This window comes from Crinia signifera, chromosome 5 (genome assembly GCF_055691185.1).
Source record: "Crinia signifera chromosome 5, ASM5569118v1, whole genome shotgun sequence".
In the NCBI taxonomy this organism is placed as follows: domain Eukaryota; kingdom Metazoa; phylum Chordata; class Amphibia; order Anura; family Myobatrachidae; genus Crinia; species Crinia signifera.
Window position 1 is genome coordinate 326,044,895 of NC_139221.1, and position 23,222 is coordinate 326,068,116.

General features: G+C 49.3%; 1 protein-coding gene across 2 annotated transcripts in view; it reads right to left on the minus strand.

Moving 5' to 3' along the window:
• The window catches only part of OPLAH (5-oxoprolinase, ATP-hydrolysing), a 71,057-nt gene that overhangs the window by 36,250 nt on the left and 11,585 nt on the right, over window positions 1-23,222 (minus strand). For both annotated transcript variants that reach the window (XM_083144936.1, XM_083144939.1), the window contains exons 2-7: window positions 10,053-10,237; window positions 8,609-8,800; window positions 7,839-7,953; window positions 3,766-3,889; window positions 1,580-1,775; window positions 1,317-1,482 (exon numbers count right to left, since the gene is read on the minus strand). In XM_083144936.1, coding sequence (XP_083001062.1) covers window positions 1,317-1,482; window positions 1,580-1,775; window positions 3,766-3,889; window positions 7,839-7,953; window positions 8,609-8,800; window positions 10,053-10,220 — 961 coding nt within the window. In that variant the 5' untranslated portion in view covers window positions 10,221-10,237. The remainder of the gene's footprint in view (window positions 1-1,316; window positions 1,483-1,579; window positions 1,776-3,765; window positions 3,890-7,838; window positions 7,954-8,608; window positions 8,801-10,052; window positions 10,238-23,222) is intronic.

The window sequence follows — 23,222 nt, forward strand, 5'->3', positions numbered from 1 at the left end:
GTGGGTTTATGCTGCCTCCATTCTCCTCCTCACATCATGTCACTGCCCTGTCACATGCAGCCCTGTCCTCACTGACACATCACTCATCTCCTGATATACTCTGTGCTGCTCGGAGACGATGCTCCTCCCACTATATAACTCTCAGTCTGTGGCTTCCTGCTGCCTCCATTCCCCTCCTCACATCATGTCACTGCCCCTGTCACATGCAGCCCTGTCCTCACTGACACATCAATCATCTCCTGATATACTCTGTGCTGCTGGGAACCCTGCTCCTCCCACTATATAACTATCAGTCTGTGGCTTCCTGCTGCCCCCATTCCCCTCCTCACATCATGTCACTGCCCCTGTCACATGCAGCCCTGTCCTCACTGACACATCACCCATCTCCTGATATACTCTGTGCTGCTGGGGACCTGCTCCTCCCACTATATAACTCTCAGTCTGTGGCTTCCTGCTGCCTCCATTCCCCTCCCCACATCATGTCACTGCCCCTGTCACATGCAGCTCTGTCCTCACTGACACATCACTCATCTCCTGATATACTCTGTGCTGCTGGGGACCCTGCACCTCCCACTATATAACTCTCAGTCTGTGACTTCCTGCTGCCCCCATTCCCCTTCTCACATCATGTCACTGCCCCTGTCACATACAGTCCTGTCCTCACTGACACATCCCTCATCTCCTGATATACTCTGTGCTGCTCGGAGACCCTGCTCCTCCCACTATATAACTCTCAGTCTGTGGCTTCCTGCTGCCCCCATTCCCCTTCTCACATCATGGCACTGCCCCTGTCACATGCAGCCCTGTCCTCACTGACACATCACTCATCTCCTGATATGCTCTGTGCTGCTCGGAGACCCTGCTCCTCCCAGTATATAACTCTCAGTCTGTGGCTACCTGCTGCAGCCGTGTCATAATGAGAGGAGCGTTATTAGATCTGCAGTGTAGCACTGTGAAAGCATCAACAATGGAAACATTTCCAGACAAGTAAACTACCACTAGGTGGCAACATATGAAGAAATATCTACACTACAGTAATACTGCATTTAATAGGGGTCTGGTCTGTCTCTAATAAGCATATGGCAGGGCTGATCTCCGGAGTCGTACACAGCTTTGTACAATACCAACCAGATGAGGGCGTTACAATCCGCCATCACCCACAAAGAAACCAAACTAAAACAACTTGCTGCATTCACCAGGGTTTAATGTACTAGACTTGTGCGCAAATTAATTTGACAAATTCAATAATTATTGTTATTTGCAATCAATCAGACACTGTGTCATTTGCTCTGATGCCCCTTCCTCTTCCATCTCACCTCCCATATCGAATCCAATAACAGGCTGGGGATTGTCCGGCCGGTAGGTGGTAATGGCGTAACCTACCACTCCCCCTGCTGGTCCAGATAGAATAGCGCGGGAGCCACTAAAACTGTGCATCGGTGTCAGCCCTCCGTCCGAGCGCATAAAGAGAACCGGCAAATCCTGCAAAGAAGCTCTCATTAATGTATAAAACACCGCGGTCTGTGTCGCTGCCATAAGGGGAGACTGTGACCCATTGTGAAATGTTGACGCATCTCACCTTAAGCTGGTTCTGAAAGCCGCTGCGGAAGCCATCCAGGTATCGCTGTATACATGGGGTGAGATAGGCATCAGCACATGCAGTGTACCCCCTGGGCACCATACGGATCATTGGCATTACCTCTGAAGAGAGCGATACATGGGTGAACCCCAAGGAACGCGCCAGTTCTCCTACTTGATGCTCGTGTGAGGACCACCTGAGAGTGAGAGGCAAAGCATCAGCTCTAAAGCCTTGGTACGGGCATGTAGTCATGGACAGTCCATGGTGCAATTCCAACCATGGGTGGATCCAGGGGGGGGGGGGGTAGGGGTGATCTCCCCCTGAGCATTGTGTGGCTGTGCTCACTATCCCCTGCTGTTTGCATTCAATGTATGGCAGCTTTACCAGGTTCAAAGACCTTACATTGATTTATGCTGTCTGCTACAGTCTAGATTTATTGAGTGCCGGTCTGCTGATGAGGCCGGGCACTCTGAGACCCCTGGGCAGTGGCTTCTGTGCTGTGAGTCAGGAGTAATTGTTAAACTGCCCCCTAAAAGAAAAGTCTATATCTGCCTCCGATTCCAACTCAGAACATCTTTATACACCATTGGTGGCATCATCGGAACTTGCCCTGTGGTAGGCACAGTGCCTGAGTATGCAATTAATATAATGACATCAGGCTGCATACTACATTTATTTGGTAGTTCGTTGTAGGGGTTGGTACGGGATCCCAGTTCTTGGGATGTCGACAGTGAAAATACCGACAGCGACATCCAGACACGCTCACTCCAGCACATGCTAGCTAAGTATTCTAACCGTCTTCTGCTATCTCCATAACCCTCCCCTACCTTCAGCCTAACCCTTAACCCCCCCCCCCAGCCTGACCCTCCTTTCTTAGTGCCCAACGCCCCCTTCCCGCAGCCTAACCCTACCTCTCCCCCCCCCCCCCTTGATCTAGCCTGGCGATAGCAACTCAGCATGGACATCACTACGGGGTATACACACGGAGCAATTTGTGTGATCTAGACAGATTGCTTAGCATCAATCTCAAATCTCCACGTGTGTATGCCTAAACCTACCTCCAGCCTCTCTCCGCTTGGCCTAACCCTAACCAAACCATACTTACATTTAGGGCGCAGACGGAATTCTGGCGCCGTTATTGCGGCTGCCCACATCCTGAATGCACGCCACTTCTAGCATCGCAATAGCGTTGCAGCAATTATTTATATAAACTGTCACTAAGGGTCCTGCTTGCTGTGCACATTCCTGACCAATCCTGTGCCTGAATACAGATATTACAGTGCCAGGAACAGGTTCGGCTGGTTATTATGTGGGTCAGCGGAAGTACAGGGAGGTTTCTGGTTATATTCTCACAGCAATTAGCGGAATAACGTATATACTGTATTGTACTTGCTCCATGGGGGAAGTTAGATGTGTGTTCTATTTCACATCGGATGTTGCTCTGGGCCACCAATAAGAATCTACTTATTTATTTAGCACCTTGTAAAGATAATACTGTAGATCGCATCCGATTTGTTGCCCATAGCAACATCTCATGTGAAACAAAAATTCCCGTCTTAGTAAATTTCCCCCATTTCTGCTATGAGCAATGCCTGCCCATTACCTTGAGTATATTCTGGCCCTTATTCTGGTTCACTCGCAAAGGCAAATTCCTTCTCAACTGGACAAAACCATGTGCACTGCAGGTGGGGCAGATGTAACTTGTGCAGAGAGAATTAGATTTGGGTGGGGTTTTTTCTTCAAAGTTAGATCTATTTTGCAGTGTAAGAATAAAGCAGCCAGTATTTACCCTGCACAGAAACAAAATAACTCACCCAAATCTAATTCTCTCTGCACAGAAAACATCAGGAATAATACAAGTACTGCATAGGGGGGGGGGGGTTCACCGTCAATAGAATATAGGAAGACTGATAAAAATGAATAGATTGAGGTGTGGAATGAAAGACTCCTATTGTATTGTAAATCACTGTCTTCAAAGCAGTTGTGACTGATTTATAGCCCAAGAACGGACGCCGTTGTTCCCAGTAATCACTTCAGATTCTCTCCCATATCCTATTAGATTGTAAGCTCTTGTGAGCAGTCTTTAGCCAAAATGTCTATTATCATGTCAATGTATGTTCATATCCCTCCTGTACAGTGCTGATTGGTAATTACTAAATGTTGTTCATAGGGCAGCCCCTACTCACGTATACGAGTGCATAAGAACCACGGCCAGGCTGCGAATCCCCCGAGATAGCGCCCCCTGCAGCTTGATCTTCAGATGCTCTAGGTTGACGGGCTTCCAGACCTCCAGAGAATCACCCGTGGACCCTGCGAACAGGAGAATACTGCTAAGGATGCTTCCTGTATAAGGCCATCATACATTTGTAGCTACTGGAAGAGGAGCGAGAGAGACGGGTTCTTGTCCAATACAGTGATACTCCCAAAGATAGGAATCCAACACTTCTATACTGCAAAATCTCAAGTCAGTGCTTTTCCTTATCACTTTTCCTTAAAAAATGACATGGGATTGCCAAATTAAAATATATGGGGTATATTTGAACAGCAGCTGCTATTTGGCGGTCCCTCTCCCATTTGCTGTTCACTGCCCTTTGGAGCACACAGCAAAAAGCAGAAGAGATGTAACCACAGCTAATACTGCTTTTACCTCACGGCGAAGTGGAATATTTTAGTTATTGTGATAATACTGACATTTCTATGAAGTTTATGGACAGACATCTATGATTATATACCAGCTCTGATTTAACATTATACAATCCAGTGAAGATAAATCTGCTATAATGACTATTGTAAAAATCAAACTCATTTTCTTAGACCGCGTGTAGGCCAAGTGGTGGAATAGGACATGCTAGTTAAAAGCCCTTTAAAATGACGGCATCTGAAATTTTCCTTCGCTTTGAGCTGTGAATGTTTTTAGCCCACAAACCCCCCCCCCCCCCCCCCCCCCAGTCCCTATCTGCTCCTACCTCCAATCTCTGTCTTTACAGCTGCCTCTCTCCATATCCATCAAGTTTTAAAAAGATCAGTGTCCCTGCAAAAATAGCTTTCACTTTCTGAGTAATTTCGTCTGTCGAGTGCTTTCTAGTGGTAAGGGGCAGTACTTCACCTCATAGAGGTGAGGAGTAGTTAGCCTTTTTCTATATATAGAATAGATGGATAGATGGATGGATAGATAGATAGATAGATATAGATAGAGGTGTACCAATAAAAGAGAGGTACAGTGGAGAGAGATAAAGTACCAGCCAATCAGCTCTTTATTGTCATGTTATAGGCTGTGTTTAAACAAATGACAGTTAGGAGCTGATTGGTCAGTACTTTGTCTCGCTACACTTTGAGTGGTATTCAATCTGGGATTTCAACTGTCGCAATATCCCAACAGTCAGAATTCTGGCCCGTTTTCACCGTGCTCGACAGATACTCGACGGGCAGAATTTCGTTGGTGAAAAGGGGGCGTGTCCTGTTTCTGACAAAACAGATCCAACTTGTTTTTAAGCCAGATCTGTTTTGACGAAATCCGCATTCAATGCTGTTGGAAACGGCAGCATTGAATCCCCCCCTTAATCTCTCTCCGAGGATTATTATCCCGGCCCCATAGTGTCTTGTGCGGCATTCAAGCCATCATTGACTAAAAACCTGCTTATTCTATTCCGCTGACTGTGGAGTAATCCCACTTACTTTAACTAGTAATTGATAAATGTTATGTTTAACTAAAAGCTCTCTGCAAAAATAGCTCATTAGTTCCTCTCACTACATTAACTCTAACAATCATCAACAGGTTCCTTATATAAACATATTTCCTCCAGTACATACCACTATTGTTCTATACACAGTATCTCCCCAATCCACACTCACTCTTCCACCTCTTTCTGTCACATGGGCCCTGCTTTCACTGCACCTCTCTTTCTCTCTCTCTCTCTGGGGTACATTCAATCGGAAATGGCGACGGGGGAAATAGCAGTGGGTGCCTATTCACTGCTGTCTTTCCCGACAACATTGAAGAGCCATATTGGCAGAACGAGCCCGACTTTTGGCCGATCAGCAGGCTGGAAATTGAATCCCGTTTACCGATTTGCTGTCAAGCAAAATTAAAACAGGCCAGGCTCACGGCTGTTGGGATGGACCGACAGTCGTGACACCCCCCCCCCCTCGCTCTCTTTATATAGATATATTAGTAGCACAATAAAGTACAGAACCATGTTATGAATCAACGTTTTGTTTTAATAATCTTTGAGAAAAGTTGTACTATTTATTGGATGTCCCTCTTCTACCCTGCATTTATATTGGATCAGTGGTGTAACTATAGCCCAGCAGCCCCAGCGGTGGCGGGGAGGCGCTGATCTGCGGGGCTATAGTTACAACTATATATAACAACCCCCCTTACCCCTCCGCATGCCGCCGCCAGCACCGCCGCATTCAGGGTCCCGGCTGCAGCGCAGATCTTGTCCTGGCTCCGTCTCCTCCTGCAGTACTTCTAATGAAAAATAACTATCAGAAAATGGCTGCCCCCTAACAGCAGACAGTTTTTGGGGATGCTAGAGGAGGCGCGGGCCTCCTTTAGCATCCTTAAAAACGGTCTGCTATTAGGGGGCAGCCATTTTGTGATGGTAATTATAGAACTGCAGGAGGAGACTGAGCCGGCTGCGGGATCCTGAATGCGGCGGCACGCGGAGGAGTAAGGGGGGTTTTAACTTCACTTGGGAAGGTGGGAGGGAGGGCTAGGGGGAGGGGGGGCGAAAAAATTCTAGTTACGCCACTGTATTGGATATTGCTGCATTCTCAGAAGAAACTGAGGCCGGTTGATTTACCAACTGGGAGTGCAGGGCTTAAGGGGTGTACACACAGAGCAATTTTTGCTAGTGAGCGACTTTAACTTAGCGATTTCACTAGATACAACAGCGATTTTGACTAAATGCACCAGCCAGCGATGTCTAGTCAATAGAGACCCTATGTATGTAGTCAAAATCGCGCCGTGTGTACACCCCTTTAAATGGAGATGATAGATAGATATGATAGATAGATAAGATAAATATATCAGATAGATAGATAGATAGATAAAGATAAATATATCAGATAGATAGATAGATATGTGTGTGGTGTGTTTGTTTGAGTAATACAATACACATCAAATCGCGCTATAAGATTTTTTTTTTTTAAATGGTGGAATATGTGGAGAGACAGCCTGTCCTACACAATTTCCTGTTGAAAAGGAAACAGAAAAAATGTACTGAAACAATAGTAGGCTGGCACCCTAAATTAAAGTCCCAATAACGTGGAATTTGTGGTCTCAATAGTAAATAATAGTCGAGAGGTCTATATACAGTATACAGTTTGCGTATATATTTTTTAAAAGTCTGAGTCATAAAATTAGATAAAAACTTCAAAAAATTCAGATCCCTTTGTAGACATGGATGAGATGGCACCAATGTAAAAGATAATCCAACGCGTTTTCGCATGATAGGTAGTACAAAAAGAACTGCTTCATAAAGGGTAATTTAGGCACCTCAGTACCGTTTGAACAAAACCTGATAGGTATGGTCCAAAATGTCAGCAAAGGATAACGCTACATACAAAAGGGGCACTGTGCGTCCACAAATCGGTCCTAAGCCGTACTTATAGTTAGGTCAGAAACTGTGTATAGGGAGAGCTTTATTCAATATAAGTATCTCTTTACTACAGGATCACCAGAATGGGTGGGTAATTCACTTTGATAAGTAATGGTATCAATACTAGGTCTCACAGATCAGTAATAATTAACAACACCTGTGGTTTCCAGTTATATGTTTGTCCAGAACAGAGAGACAGCATTCCCAATGGCTTTTAGCGGCTGGGCAATAGGCTGAGGGAATGTGGGGATTGCGGTAGGGGTATCTGGAGTGCACCCACATTGTGAAGCCATCTGGAAAACCTGCCATGCTGTAACTTGAGAACTGGCAAGCTGCAAAACCTGGTGTGCAGACTACCTGCTACAAATAAAGAACCAGACTTTACCAACAATCGCAAACTTTAACGTTCCCAATTAGTTGCCATGTGGATGTTAAACATTAAAAAGCCCCCCCACCCCACCCCCCCCCCCCCCCCCGTGAAAAAGTTGAAAAATTCATGTCGACCTTTTACTTGTGTTGATCTTTTGTCAATGCTTAAATAATGCATGTTTAATGTTGACACGACAAGGTCATATCATGTACGGCAGACAGATAAGGCCCGGCAGTGTGGTACGCCCAGCCACCTATTGCACGTACCGCCTCGGTGTACATCTCACCTACATATGTATTCACAGAGGGGTCCTTGGGGAGACGACAGCCCTCCTGCACCAAAACAACTCTCTCTTCCACCTCTATCACCTCCTCGTACAGCACCTCCGGCATCTGGATCTCCTGAAACAAAAGCCGCCCAGCAGGCCATTTACACAGGATGTCAAAGTTCACAAAATACTGCTTAGTGGGTGGCTGCAACATAACTATCACAGTTTCCAGGCCACCCGGCAGGTCACATGTTCCAGGCCACCCAGCAGGTGCACAGGGAGAGTTCCCCCTTATATTTTCCAGAGCACAATGGTGATGCATTGTAAATGGCCTCTCATAAAAGTCGTTCTGCTAGTAATACATAGATACTGTGTACTACTGAATAAGACAATGTATAGTCACTGCAACACTTGATATGTGATAGGAAGTATATTATACTGTATTATAGAATGGGAGCATACACTGGCCCAGTGGTAGCAGAGTGGGGGCCCGGGAGGTTACAGCAGCATCACATGACACCTATTAGAATTTTGGGACGGGACCCGGCAACACACTGTTCTGCCCTGGCTGTATTGCTTTTCCCCTGTAATTTGGAGCGCCAACCTTTCGATGGTCAGCGATGTGGGTGGATCCCCCTGGCCTGCAAATGGATGTCACTATACGGCAGCCAACCATTCGCAAGGCGGAGTTTGGTGGACTCGCAAGGCTGCAAATAACCCCCTATGTACGAAAGTCACAGAGCAGCAGAAAATAATATCTTTATGCTTCATTAAGCATGGGGACTTGCCAAGTCAAAGATCTTGGGTCGCGCCTGGTTCCCAATGTGGAGCAGATCCCTGAAGCCTTTCGTGATCAGCAGAGCGATCCTTTCGCCCTTCCGTTCAAGCAGGGCATTGGTGGCCACAGTTGTCCCCATCCGAATCCATTCAATCCGCTTTGTATCCAAGGGGTGATCTCGGGGAACGGCACAACCGGTCTCCTGCAGGGCCAGCAAACAACAGATGTCACATGTGACCGGACACTTTACATAAATCGTCCTCAGAACATTTTACCCAAGTCCTCAGAACACTACCTGACTCCTCCTCCCATCAATCCTCAGAACACTGTACCTGACTCCTCCTCCCATCATTCCTCAGAACACTACCTGACTCCTCCTCCCATCATTCCTCAGAACACTCTACCTGACTCCTCCTTCCATCAATCCTCAGAACACTCTACTTGACACCTCATACCGTCAACCCTCAGAACATGCTACCCAACTCCTCATACCGTCAATCCACAGGACACTCTACCCAACTCCTCATACCGTCAATCCACAGGACACTCTACCCAACTCCTCATACCGTCAATCCTCAGAACACTCTACCTGACGCCTCCTCCCATCAATCCTCAGAACACTCTACCTGACGCCTCCTCCCATTAATCCTCAGAACACTCTACCTGACGCCTCCTCCCATCAATCCTCAGAACACTCTACCTGACGCCTCCTCCCATCAATCCTCAGAACACTCTACCTGACGCCTCCTCCCATCAAGCCTCAGAACACTCTACCAGACTCCTCACACCGTCAATCCTTTGAACACTCTACCTGATGCCTCCTCCCATCAATCCTCAGAACATGCTACCTGACTCCTCACACCGTCAATCCTCTGAACACTCTACCTGACTCCTCCTCCCATCAATCCTCTGAACACTTTACCTGACTCCTCCTCTCATCAATCCTCTGAAAACTCCACCTGACTCCTCACACCGTCAACCCTCAGAACACTCCATCCAACTCCTCAGAGGGAGGGGCTCCTGAGCGACAGTAACCCTAATCCTGTAGAGCTAACACCATGCCACGGGAGTATTGCAAGCAATTAGGGGATTCAGTCAGTACATCTACAGTGTTTAGGTCGACTACTATTGGTTGACATGGTCAAAAGGTAGATATGAAAAGGGTAGACAAAAGGTATACAGTATATGAGTTTTTATAAAACTTTACCATCAACTTCACCATATAGATACACTGTACCAGTGTGCCTGAAAGTGAGGGGATGAATTACACTTATATGGAGTCCATTTTGAACATTTTGAACTGTCGAACTTTTGACTATGTCGACAGTTTGACCATGTCGACCCTTTAACTGTCAACCAATATTAGTTAATCTTTTGACTTTAGACTTAGAAACAGTGATAACGCAGGGGGGGGGTCAGTCACTGTAGCGCTCAGACAGTTAGGAGTCCCTCACCTCCTCCAGGATCCGCCGGATGCCCTCGGTGGGGGCGTCCTTGTAGTTCGCTGGGTCCTCGGACAGCAATTTCATCACACGCACCTTTCCCCCAGGACAGCGGGCAAACACATCCGTGAATGTACCGCCGCGGTCTATGGCGAACTGGAACTTTTCTACGTCACTCATTGTTTCTCAGACGTCACCTATAGGGGATAGAGATCCTGTAACATGGCAGTTAGGAGCTTATTTACTGGTACTTTATCTCTCTTTATGTTATGGTTCTGCAAGGCTTAGTACATCTCTCCCACAGTCATCCCCTAGGTACAATCATATTGATAGCATGTTCCCATAGCAACTCACCTGTACGATGCAATCACTCTGACATAGCTGCTGTAGGCAGTGTGCTGGGACTAGTAGTCCACAGACAGCTGCAGGGCTTCTGCCGTTACAGGATGGTGTCTTCTGAAACACCCGACCCAGCAGATATTATCCACATTCTTCTCACACGATCATTAACCCCGTTCCCTGCTCGCCAACATTAACCACAGGAACATTTCATGGTTCAACTGAGAGCCGATCCAGCGCCGAGGCAGAAGTTCCTGTCATAGGTCACCGTCACGTGGACCCCGGGGGCTGATATAACACTGTACATAGTGTTCTAATTCTGTGATTACCCACTGTAATGGCTACTGAACGCTATGTACTGGATACAGGGGAGTCAAAGGGGGAAATTTACTAAGTTCTATTTCAGATGGGATGTTGCTATGGCAACCAATCAGAATCTACTTCTTATTTAGCACCTTGTAGAAGATAATAGATATGATCTGATTGGTTGCCCATAGCAACATCTTATCTGAAATACAACTCCCATCTTAGTAAATTTCCCCCATAGATACGGTCAGGGGCAGAGGATGGGCATCGACCCAGCGACAATTCAATATCATCAGTGGTTTTTGGACAATGTTGAATACTTTTGCCATCAATGGGGAGAGAACCACCCGATGGTTCTATTCACCCCCATAGAGTGACCTTTTCACAGTCGACCTTACGCATTCCCGTAACATCGTATTAGAAATATTGCGGTATTTCCGATTGTATTTACAGTAGTTATTTTGGGTTTCCATGGGTTCAGTTCATTGGTTTATGGTGTTTACCTCTCATTTTATTAACTCATATGTATTGCTTATTCATATCATTAATTTACAGGGCATGGGAAGCATTATACAGCCCGCTGTACGGTGGGTGAGGTATTGCCCTATATCAGACCAGTGCCACCTTTTCCTCCGCTTAATCGCTCATTACTCCAGCACACTGTTAGTAATCTCCCATTATTTGTAATCAGTGATTAATTCATTAAATACTAACAATTAACCGGTCTGTACTGTTCCCAGAGGTTGTGACCCGGACACTGTACAATGCAGATTCTACTGATGAATCCATGTCGTTTGGTGTGAATACCGCGTGTTACCACCGTGTAAGCGCCATCGTTTATCAGGTGACTGAAGCGGAATGGTTAGTATGAATGCTGCAACCTCACTGGCAGAAAACCCCTCTGATCCCAGTCCGACGACCTCTCCGTGTCCTCAGAGGTGACAAGTACTGGCCTACAGCTGTTTGCATTAGATAAGCCAAGTGATCAGTGGATGGCGGCTGTCCAATGAGAGTGCACGCTGTGACCTTTATCTGTGTAATATGGCCACTGGCCTGCACAAAGAGGGGCAAACAAACCAGCATAATTATACCCGCGCTGCATGCAAACATACAGGGACAAGTGCAGATACTCACTTATAGGCCTGATTTAGCATGAATCGCAAAAGCAAAATCTCTCTCTTATGGGTAAAACCCTGCTGCACTGCAGGTGGGGCAGATGTAACAGGTGCAGAGAGAGTTAGATTTGGAGGAGTTAGTTTGTTTCTGTGCAGGGTAAATACTGGCTGCTTTATTCTTACACTGGAATTTAGATTTCAGTTTGAACACACCCCATTCAAATCTAACTCTCGCTCACATGTTACATCTGCCCCACCTGCAGTGCACATGGTTTTGTCCATTAGAGAAAAATGTTGCTTTTGCATTCCAGGCTAAATCAAGCCAATATATGAAGTTGTGCCGATCTACCCACTGTCATTATGAGCCTGCACTTCCTTGTCCATAGTAGAAGAAAGGAGAGAGATCAGATGGATGGATGTAGTATTCATTCTAGCACCCGCTATCTTTGAAAACCCATGCAGTTCCTCTTCCCTGCCTGGGGTGTCGCTGTCTGCTGTAGTGTTTCTAGCACAGTGTGGTCTGTATATCAGCACTGATATGCAAACCAGACCTGTGCTAGAAACACCACAGCAGACAGTGACACCCCAGGCAGGGAAGAGGAAATGCATGGATTTTCAATGATAGTGGGTGCTAGAATGAGCACTAGATGTATGTATGTATGTATGTATGTATGTATGTATGTATGTATCTAACTACATAGTTACAGACCCACCGGTCGCTCCTCCAGATACGTCAACCTGAGCAGCTCCGGCCATGACTGGGATACACTTTGGACACACGGGCACACGGGTCCCCTATATAAGGTCACTGCCACCAATGCAAGTTTGGAAGAACACTTGCATACATCCGGATACACAATATATTATATAAAAAGGCTAGTAGCGAAAAGCCGCCCTCTTAACGTAAATGCTAAAAACACAGAATCAGAACTTGAATTATGAATTATTTATTCCAAGAAATACTTCAAAGCTTTTAGTTACAAAAATGGTTACAAAGATTTTAAAAGTACACACAGAAGAATACAACTCAAACAAAATAAAAAGGGATGAAAATCAGAAAACTATCTAACCTTCATATACCATTTCTATCTAATCACATCCCCACTATACAGTCCTCACATATCCACTCTTTTCTTCACATTTTCCATCCACCTGACCCATGGCCAAACTGCTAGGTCACCGTATCTTACAGCACAGCAGGAACCTCTGCATTCTGGTGGACTTTATGCAATAAAGAATATCTATCCTTGTGTATCAATGCCTATTTTCCTATAGATTGTAAGCTTGCGAGCAGGGCCCTCCTACCTTTGACTGTCTGTAAATACACAGTTTCTTGTATCATTGTCTTCTTTGTAAAGTGCAACAGAATATGCTGCACTATGGGGTTTATTCTAGTTCATTCTTTCTGACAAAATCCTTCTTAGATGGACAAATCCATGTGCACTGCAGGGGGGCAGATGTAACATGTGCAGATAGAATTAGATTTGGGTGAGTTTTTTTGTTTCTGTGCAGGGAAAATACTGACTGCTTTATTTTACACTGCAATATAGATCTCACTTTGAAGAAAAACCCCACCCAAATCTAATTCTCTCTGCACAAGTTACATCTGCCCCGCCTGCAGTGCACATGGTTTTGTCCATCTAAGAAGGATTTTGTCAGAAAGAATTAACTAGAATAACCCCCTATATAAGAAACTGTTAATAAATAAAATAAATATGTTTGTATGCTAGGGTGTCTCAAAAAACTTTTTTATCATAAAACTCCTGCTCCCCAGGTGTTTTTCCGATTCCTCTGGTTCCCAAAAGTGAGCATAAGAAATTTAAGCTTTGTAGGTGCAGGGAAAGTTTGCCATCAGGAACCAAAAGTTTAGAAAATTTGTCTACTTTCCAGTATTTCCTCCCTATTTTGATTTTATGGGTGGGAACTTTGGGTAGGCTCCTATTAATTTTAAACTGTCACTATACATTGATAACAGTACCATAAAGGTAACATTTACCATTTCAACCTTCCTTGATGGTCCAAAACGCACCCCAAATGTATTGCAAAATAGTAAAAACTAGCTAATTTGAAAGAAAAGTTTTATTGCATGACCTCACTAATCACACTCAAAATGTGTGTGTGTGCAGTCACAAGGTGCACACACACACACACACACACACACACACATTTCGTTATTTACAGTAGGCCCTTATTCTGATTCACTCGCAAAGGCAAATTCCTTATCAAATAGACAAAACTATGCTGCACAGAGGGGGGGGGGGGGGGGCAGATGTAACTTGTGCAGAGAGAATTAGATTTGGGTGAGGTTTTACTTCAAAGTGAGATCTATATTGCAGTGTAAAAATAAAGGTCAGTATTTTCCCTGCACAGAAACAAAATAACTCACCCAAATCTAATTCTATCTGCACATGTTACATCTGACCCCCACCCCCTGCAGTGCACATGGGTTTTGTCCATTTGAGAAGGAATTTGCCTTTGCGAGTGAACCAGAATAAACCCCTTAGTCCAGGCAGTCAGCCACTGAGGGCCTTATTCTGGTTCACTCCTCCTGGCAAATTCCTTCTTAGATGGACAAAACCAGAATTTGATTTGGGTGAGTTATTTTGTTTCTGTGCAGGGAAGATATGGACGGCTTTATTTTTACACTGCAATATACAGTAGATCTCACTTTGAAGTAAAACCCCACCCAAATCTAACTCTCTCTACACAAGTTACATCTACCCCACCTGCAGTGCACATGGTTTTGTCCATCTAAGAAGGAATTTGCCAGAAGGTGTGAACCAGAATAAGGCCCTGAGCGAGTGAGATTGTTCTGTAACCCACCTCTGACCACCGAAGGGATATTGGGTTATTAATTCCAAGTTATCAAAAAAGTACCCACGATTGACCTCCTGTGTTGATTAAGCTTAGGCCTACTTGGGAAGGCCTATAGAATAATCTAGTAAATTTTCACTCCTCTCCCGCACACAGACCGTACAGTGTATCCCCAGCCTGCACCCCTCTCCCGCACATATACCATACAGTATATCCCCAGCCTGTACTCCTCTCCTGCACACAGACCGTACAGTGTATCCCCAGCCTGTACTCCTCTCCCGCACACAGACCGTACAGTATATCCCCAGCCTGTACTCCTCTCCCGCACACAGACCGTACAGTGTATCCCCAGCCTGCACCCCTCTCCCGCACATATACCATACAGTATATCCACAGCCTGTACTCCTCTCCCGCACACAGACCGTACAGTGTATCCCCAGCCTGTACTCCTCTCCCGCACACAGACCGTACAGTATATCCCCAGCCTGTACTCCTCTCCCGCACACAGACCGTACAGTGTATCCCCAGCCTGTACTCCTCTCCTGCACACAGACTGTACAGTGTATCCCCAGCCTGTACTCCTCTCCTGCACACAGACTGTACAGTGTATCCCCAGCCTGTACTCCTCTCCCACACACAGACCATACAGTGTATCCCCAGCCTGTACTCCTCTCCCGCACACAGACCGTACAGTATATCCCCAGCCTGTACTCCTCTCCCGCACACAGACCGTACAGTATATCCCCAGCATGAACTCCTCTCCCGCACACAGACCGTACAGTATATCCCCAGCCTGTACTCCTCTCCCACACACAGACCGTACAGTGTATCCCCAGCCTGTACTCCTCTCCCGCACACAGACTGTACAGTGTATCCCCAGCCTGTACTCCTCTCCTGCACACAGACCGTACAGTATATCCCCAGCCTGTACTCCTCTCCCGCACACAGACCGTACAGTATATCCCCAGCCTGCACTCCTCTCCCGCACACAGACCGTATAGTGTATCCCCAGCCTGTACTCCTCTCCCGCACACAGACCGTACAGTATATCCCCAGCCTGCACTCCTCTCCTGCACACAGACCGTACAGTATATCCCCAGCCTGCACTCCTCTCCCGCACACAGACCGTACAGTGTATCCCCAGCCTGTACTCCTCTCCCGCACACAGACCGTACAGTGTATCCCCAGCCTGTACTCCTCTCCTGCACACAGACCGTACAGCATATCCCCAGCCTGTACTCCTCTCCCGCACACAGACCATACTGTATATCCCCAGCCTGTACTCCTCTCCTGCACACAGACCGTACAGTGTATCCCCAGCCTGTACTCCTCTCCCGCACACAGACCGTACAGTGTATCCCCAGCCTGTACTCCTCTCCCGCACACAGACCGTACAGTGTATCCCCAGCCTGTACTCCTCTCCCGCACACAGACCGTACAGTGTATCCCCAGCCTGTACTCCTCTCCCACACACAGACCGTACAGTATATCCCCAGCCTGTACTCCTCTCCCGCACACAGACCGTACAGTGTATCCCCAGCCTGTACTCCTCTCCCGCACACAGACCGTACAGTATATCCCCAGCCTGTACTCCTTTCCCACACACAGACCGTACAGTATATCCCCAGCCTGTACTCCTCTCCCGCACACAGACCGTACAGTGTATCCCCAGCCTGTACTCCTCTCCCGCACACAGACCGTACAGTATATCCCCAGCCTGTACTCCTCTCCCACACACAGACCGTACAGTATATCCCCAGCCTGTACTCCTCTCCCGCACACAGACCATACAGTATATCACCAGCCTGCACTCCTCTCCCGCACACAGACCATACAGTATATCCCCAGCCTGTACTCCTCTCCCGCACACAGACCGTACAGTGTATCCCCAGCCTGTACACCTCTCCCGCACACAGACCGTACAGTATATCCCCAGCCTGTACTCTTCTCCCGCACACAGACCGTACAGTATATCCCCAGCCTGTACTCCTCTCCTGCACACAGACTGTACAGTGTATCCCCAGCCTGTACTCCTCTCCTGCACACAGACCGTACAGTATATCCCCAGCCTGTACTCCACTCCCGCACACAGACCGTACAGTGTATCCCCAGCCTGTACTCCTCTCCCGCACACAGACAGTACAGTGTATCCCCAGCCTGTACTCCTCTCCCGCACACAGACCATACAGTGTATCCCCAGCCTGCACTCCTCTAACGCACACAGACCGTACAGTGTATCCCCAGCCTGTACTCCTCTCCCGCACACAGACCGTACAGTATATCCCCAGCCTGTACTCCTCTCCCGCACACAGACCGTACAGTATATCTCCAGCCTGTACTCCTCTCCTGCACAAAGACCGTACAGTGTATCCCCAGCCTGTACTCCTCTCCTGCACACAGACCGTACAGTGTATCCCCAGCCTGTACTCCTCTCCCGCACACATACCGTACAGTATATCCCCAGCCTGTACTCCTCTCCCACACACAGACCGTACAGTATATCCCCAGCCTGTACTCCTCTCCCGCACACAGACCGTACAGTATAACCCCAGCCTGTACTCCTCTCCAGCACACAGACAGTACAGTATATACCCAGCCTGTACTCCTCTCCCGCACACAGACCATACAGTATATCCCCAGCCTGCACTCCTCTCCCACACACAGACCACACAGTGTATCCCCAGCCTGCACTCCTCTCCCGCACACAGACCGTACAGTATATCCCCAGCCTGTACTCCTCTCCTGCACACAGACTGTACAGTGTATCCCCAGCCTGTACTCCTCTCCCGCACACAGACCATACAGTATATCCCCAGCCTGTACTCCTCTCCTGCACACAGACCGTACAGTGTATCCCCAGCCTGTACTCCTCTCCCGCACACAGACCATACAGTATATCCACAGCCTGTACTCCTCTCCCACACACAGACCACACAGTGTATCCCCAGCCTGCACTCCTCTCCCGCACACAGACCATACAGTATATCCCCAGCCTGCACTCCTCTCCTGCACACGGACCGTACAGTATATCCCCAGCCTGTACTCCTCTCCCGCACATATAACATACAGTATATCCCCAGCCTGTACTCCTCTCCTGCACACAGACCGTACAGTATATCACCAGCCTGTACTTCCCTCCCGCATACAGACCATACAGTATATCCCCAGCCTGTACTCCTCTCCCGCACACAGACCATACAGTATATCCCCAGCCTGTACTCCTCTCCCACACACAGACCGTACAGTATATCCCCAGCCTGCACTCCTCTCCCGCACACAGACCGTACAGTATATCCCCAGCCTGTACTCCTCTCCCGCACACAGAACATACAGTATATCCCCAGCCTGTACTCCTCTCCCGCACACAGACCATACAGTATATCCCCAGCCTGTACTCCTCTCCCGCACACAGAACATACAGTATATCCCCAGCCTGTACTCCTCTCCCGCACACAGACAGTACAGTATATACCCAGCCTGTACTCCTCTCCCGCACACAGACCATACAGTATATCCCCAGCCTGCACTCCTCTCCTGCACACAGACCGTACAGTGTATCCCCAGCCTGTACTCCTCTCCCGCACACAGACCGTACAGTATATCCCCAGCCTGCACTCCTCTCCCGCACACAGACCGTACAGTATATCCCCAGCCTGTACTCCTCTCCCGCACACAGACCGTACAGTATATCCCCAGCCTGTACTCCTCTCCCGCACACAGACCGTACAGTATATCCCCAGCCTGTACTCCTCTCCCGCACACAGAACATACAGTATATCCCCAGCCTGTACTCCTCTCCCGCACACAGACCATACAGTATATCCCCAGCCTGTACTCCTCTCCCGCACACAGAACATACAGTATATCCCCAGCCTGTACTCCTCTCCCGCACACAGACAGTACAGTATATACCCAGCCTGTACTCCTCTCCCGCACACAGACAGTACAGTATATACCCAGCCTGCACTCCTCTCCTGCACACAGACCGTACAGTGTATCCCCAGCCTGTACTCCTCTCCTGCACACAGACTGTACAGTATATCCCCAGCCTGTACTCCTCTCCCGCACACAGACCATACAGTATATCCCCAGCCTGTACTCCTCTCCCACACACAGACCACACAGTGTATCCCCAGCCTGCACTCCTCTCCCGCACACAGACCATACAGTGTATCCCCAGCCTGCACTCCTCTCCCGCACACAGACCGTACAGTGTATCCCCAGCCTGTACTCCTCTCCCGCACACAGACCGTACAGTGTATCCCCAGCCTGTACTCCTCTCCCGCACACAGACCGTACAGTATATCCCCAGCCTGTACTCCTCTCCCGCACACGGACCGTACAGTATATCCCCAGCCTGCACTCCTCTCCCGCACACAGACCATAAAGTATATTCCCAGCCTGTACTCCTCTCCCACACACAGACCACACAGTATATCCCCAGCCTGTACTCCTCTCCCGCACACAGACCATACAGTATATCCCCAGCCTGTACTCCTCTCCCGCACACAGACCGTACAGTATATCCCCAGCCTGTACTCCTCTCCCGCACACAGACCCTACAGTATATCCCTAGCCTGTACTCCTCTCCCGCACACAGACCGTACAGTATATCCCCAGCCTGTACTCCTCTCCCGCACACCCGCACACAGACCGTACAGTATATCCCCAGCCTGTACTCCTCTCCCGCACACAGACCGTACAGTGTATCCCCAGCCTGTACTCCTCTCCCGCACACAGACCGTACAGTATATACCCAGCCTGTACTCCTCTCCCGCACACAGACCGTACAGTGTATCCCCAGCCTGTACTCCTCTCCCGCACACAGACCGTACAGTATATACCCAGCCTGTACTCCTCTCCCGCACACAGACCGTACAGTATATCCCCAGCCTGTACTCCTCTCCCGCACACAGACCGTACAGTATAACCCCAGCCTGTACTCCTCTCCCACACACAGACCATACAGTATAACCCCAGCCTGTACTCCTCTCCCACACACAGACCATACAGTGTATCCCCAGCCTGTACTCCTCTCCCGCACACAGACCGTACAGTGTATCCCCAGCCTGTACTCCTCTCCCACACACAGACCACACAGTTTATCCCCAGCCTGTACTCCTCTCCCGCACACAGACCATACAGTATATCCCCAGCCTGTACTCCTCTCCCGCACACAGACCGTACAGTATATCCCCAGCCTGTACTCCTCTCCCGCACACAGACCCTACAGTATATCCCTAGCCTGTACTCCTCTCCCGCACACAGACCGTACAGTATATCCCCAGCCTGTACTCCTCTCCCGCACACCCGCACACAGACCGTACAGTATATCCCCAGCCTGTACTCCTCTCCCGCACACAGACCGTACAGTATATCCCCAGCCTGCACTCCTCTCCCGCACACAGACCGTACAGTATATACCCAGCCTGTACTCCTCTCCCGCACACAGACCGTACAGTGTATCCCCAGCCTGTACTCCTCTCCCGCACACAGACCGTACAGTGTATCCCCAGCCTGCACTCCTCTCCCGCACACAGACCGTACAGTATATCCCCAGCCTGTCTTCCTCTCCCGCACACAGAACATACAGTATATCCCCAGCCTGTACTCCTCTCCCGCACACAGACCGTACAGTATATCCCCAGCCTGTACTCCTCTCCCGCACACAGACCGTACAGTATAACCCCAGCCTGTACTCCTCTCCCACACACAGACCATACAGTATAACCCCAGCCTGTACTCCTCTCCCGCACACAGACCGTACAGTATATCCCCAGCCTGCACTCCTCTCCCGCACACAGACCGTACAGTATATCCCCAGCCTGTACTCCTCTCCCGCACACAGACCGTACAGTATATCCCCAGCCTGCACTCCACTCCTGCACACAGACCGTACAGTATATCCCCAGCCTGCACTCCTCTCCCGCACACAGACCATACAGTGTATCCCCAGCCTGTACTCCTCTCCCGCACACAGACCGTACAGTATATCCCCAGCCTGTACTCCTCTCCCGCACACAGACCATACAGTATATCTCCGGCCGTACTCCTCTCCTGCAGACAGACCGTACTGTATATCCCCAGCCTGTACTCCTCTCCCGCACACAGACCGTACAGTGTATCCCCAGCCTGCACCCCTCTCCCGCACATATACCATACAGTATATCCACAGCCTGTACTCCTCTCCCGCACACAGACCGTACAGTGTATCCCCAGCCTGTACTCCTCTCCCGCACACAGACCGTACAGTATATCCCCAGCCTGTACTCCTCTCCCGCACACAGACCGTACAGTGTATCCCCAGCCTGTACTCCTCTCCTGCACACAGACTGTACAGTGTATCCCCAGCCTGTACTCCTCTCCTGCACACAGACTGTACAGTGTATCCCCAGCCTGTACTCCTCTCCCACACACAGACCATACAGTGTATCCCCAGCATGTACTCCTCTCCCGCACACAGACCGTACAGTATATCCCCAGCCTGTACTCCTCTCCCGCACACAGACCGTACAGTATATCCCCAGCATGAACTCCTCTCCCGCACACAGACCGTACAGTATATCCCCAGCCTGTACTCCTCTCCCACACACAGACCGTACAGTGTATCCCCAGCCTGTACTCCTCTCCCGCACACAGACTGTACAGTGTATCCCCAGCCTGTACTCCTCTCCTGCACACAGACCGTACAGTATATCCCCAGCCTGTACTCCTCTCCCGCACACAGACCGTACAGTATATCCCCAGCCTGCACTCCTCTCCTGCACACAGACCGTATAGTGTATCCCCAGCCTGTACTCCTCTCCCGCACACAGACCGTACAGTATATCCCCAGCCTGCACTCCTCTCCTGCACACAGACCGTACAGTATATCCCCAGCCTGCACTCCTCTCCCGCACACAGACCGTACAGTGTATCCCCAGCCTGTACTCCTCTCCCGCACACAGACCGTACAGTGTATCCCCAGCCTGTACTCCTCTCCTGCACACAGACCGTACAGCATATCCCCAGCCTGTACTCCTCTCCCGCACACAGACCATACTGTATATCCCCAGCCTGTACTCCTCTCCTGCACACAGACCGTACAGTGTATCCCCAGCCTGTACTCCTCTCCCGCACACAGACCGTACAGTGTATCCCCAGCCTGTACTCCTCTCCCGCACACAGACCGTACAGTGTATCCCCAGCCTGTACTCCTCTCCCGCACACAGACCGTACAGTGTATCCCCAGCCTGTACTCCTCTCCCACACACAGACCGTACAGTATATCCCCAGCCTGTACTCCTCTCCCGCACACAGACCGTACAGTGTATCCCCAGCCTGTACTCCTCTCCCGCACACAGACCGTACAGTATATCCCCAGCCTGTACTCCTTTCCCGCACACAGACCGTACAGTATATCCCCAGCCTGTACTCCTCTCCCGCACACAGACCGTACAGTGTATCCCCAGCCTGTACTCCTCTCCCGCACACAGACCGTACAGTATATCCCCAGCCTGTACTCCTCTCCCACACACAGACCGTACAGTATATCCCCAGCCTGTACTCCTCTCCCGCACACAGACCATACAGTATATCACCAGCCTGCACTCCTCTCCCGCACACAGACCATACAGTATATCCCCAGCCTGTACACCTCTCCCGCACACAGACCGTACAGTATATCCCCAGCCTGTACTCTTCTCCCGCACACAGACCGTACAGTGTATCCCCAGCCTGTACTCCTCTCCCGCACACAGACCGTACAGTGTATCCCCAGCCTGTACTCCTCTCCCGCACACAGACCATACAGTGTATCCCCAGCCTGCACTCCTCTAACGCACACAGACCGTACAGTGTATCCCCAGCCTGTACTCCTCTCCCGCACACAGACCGTACAGTATATCTCCAGCCTGTACTCCTCTCCTGCACACAGACTGTACAGTGTATCCCCAGCCTGTACTCCTCTCCTGCACACAGACCGTACAGTGTATCCCCAGCCTGTACTCCTCTCCCGCACACATACCGTACAGTATATCCCCAGCCTGTACTCCTCTCCCACACACAGACCGTACAGTATATCCCCAGCCTGTACTCCTCTCCCGCACACAGACCGTACAGTATAACCCCAGCCTGTACTCCTCTCCAGCACACAGACAGTACAGTATATACCCAGCCTGTACTCCTCTCCCGCACACAGACCATACAGTATATCCCCAGCCTGCACTCCTCTCCCACACACAGACCACACAGTGTATCCCCAGCCTGCACTCCTCTCCCGCACACAGACCGTACAGTATATCCCCAGCCTGTACTCCTCTCCTGCACACAGACTGTACAGTGTATCCCCAGCCTGTACTCCTCTCCCGCACACAGACCATACAGTATATCCCCAGCCTGTACTCCTCTCCTGCACACAGACCGTACAGTGTATCCCCAGCCTGTACTCCTCTCCCGCACACAGACCATACAGTATATCCCCAGCCTGTACTCCTCTCCCACACACAGACCACACAGTGTATCCCCAGCCTGCACTCCTCTCCCGCACACAGACCATACAGTATATCCCCAGCCTGCACTCCTCTCCTGCACACGGACCGTACAGTATATCCCCAGCCTGTACTCCTCT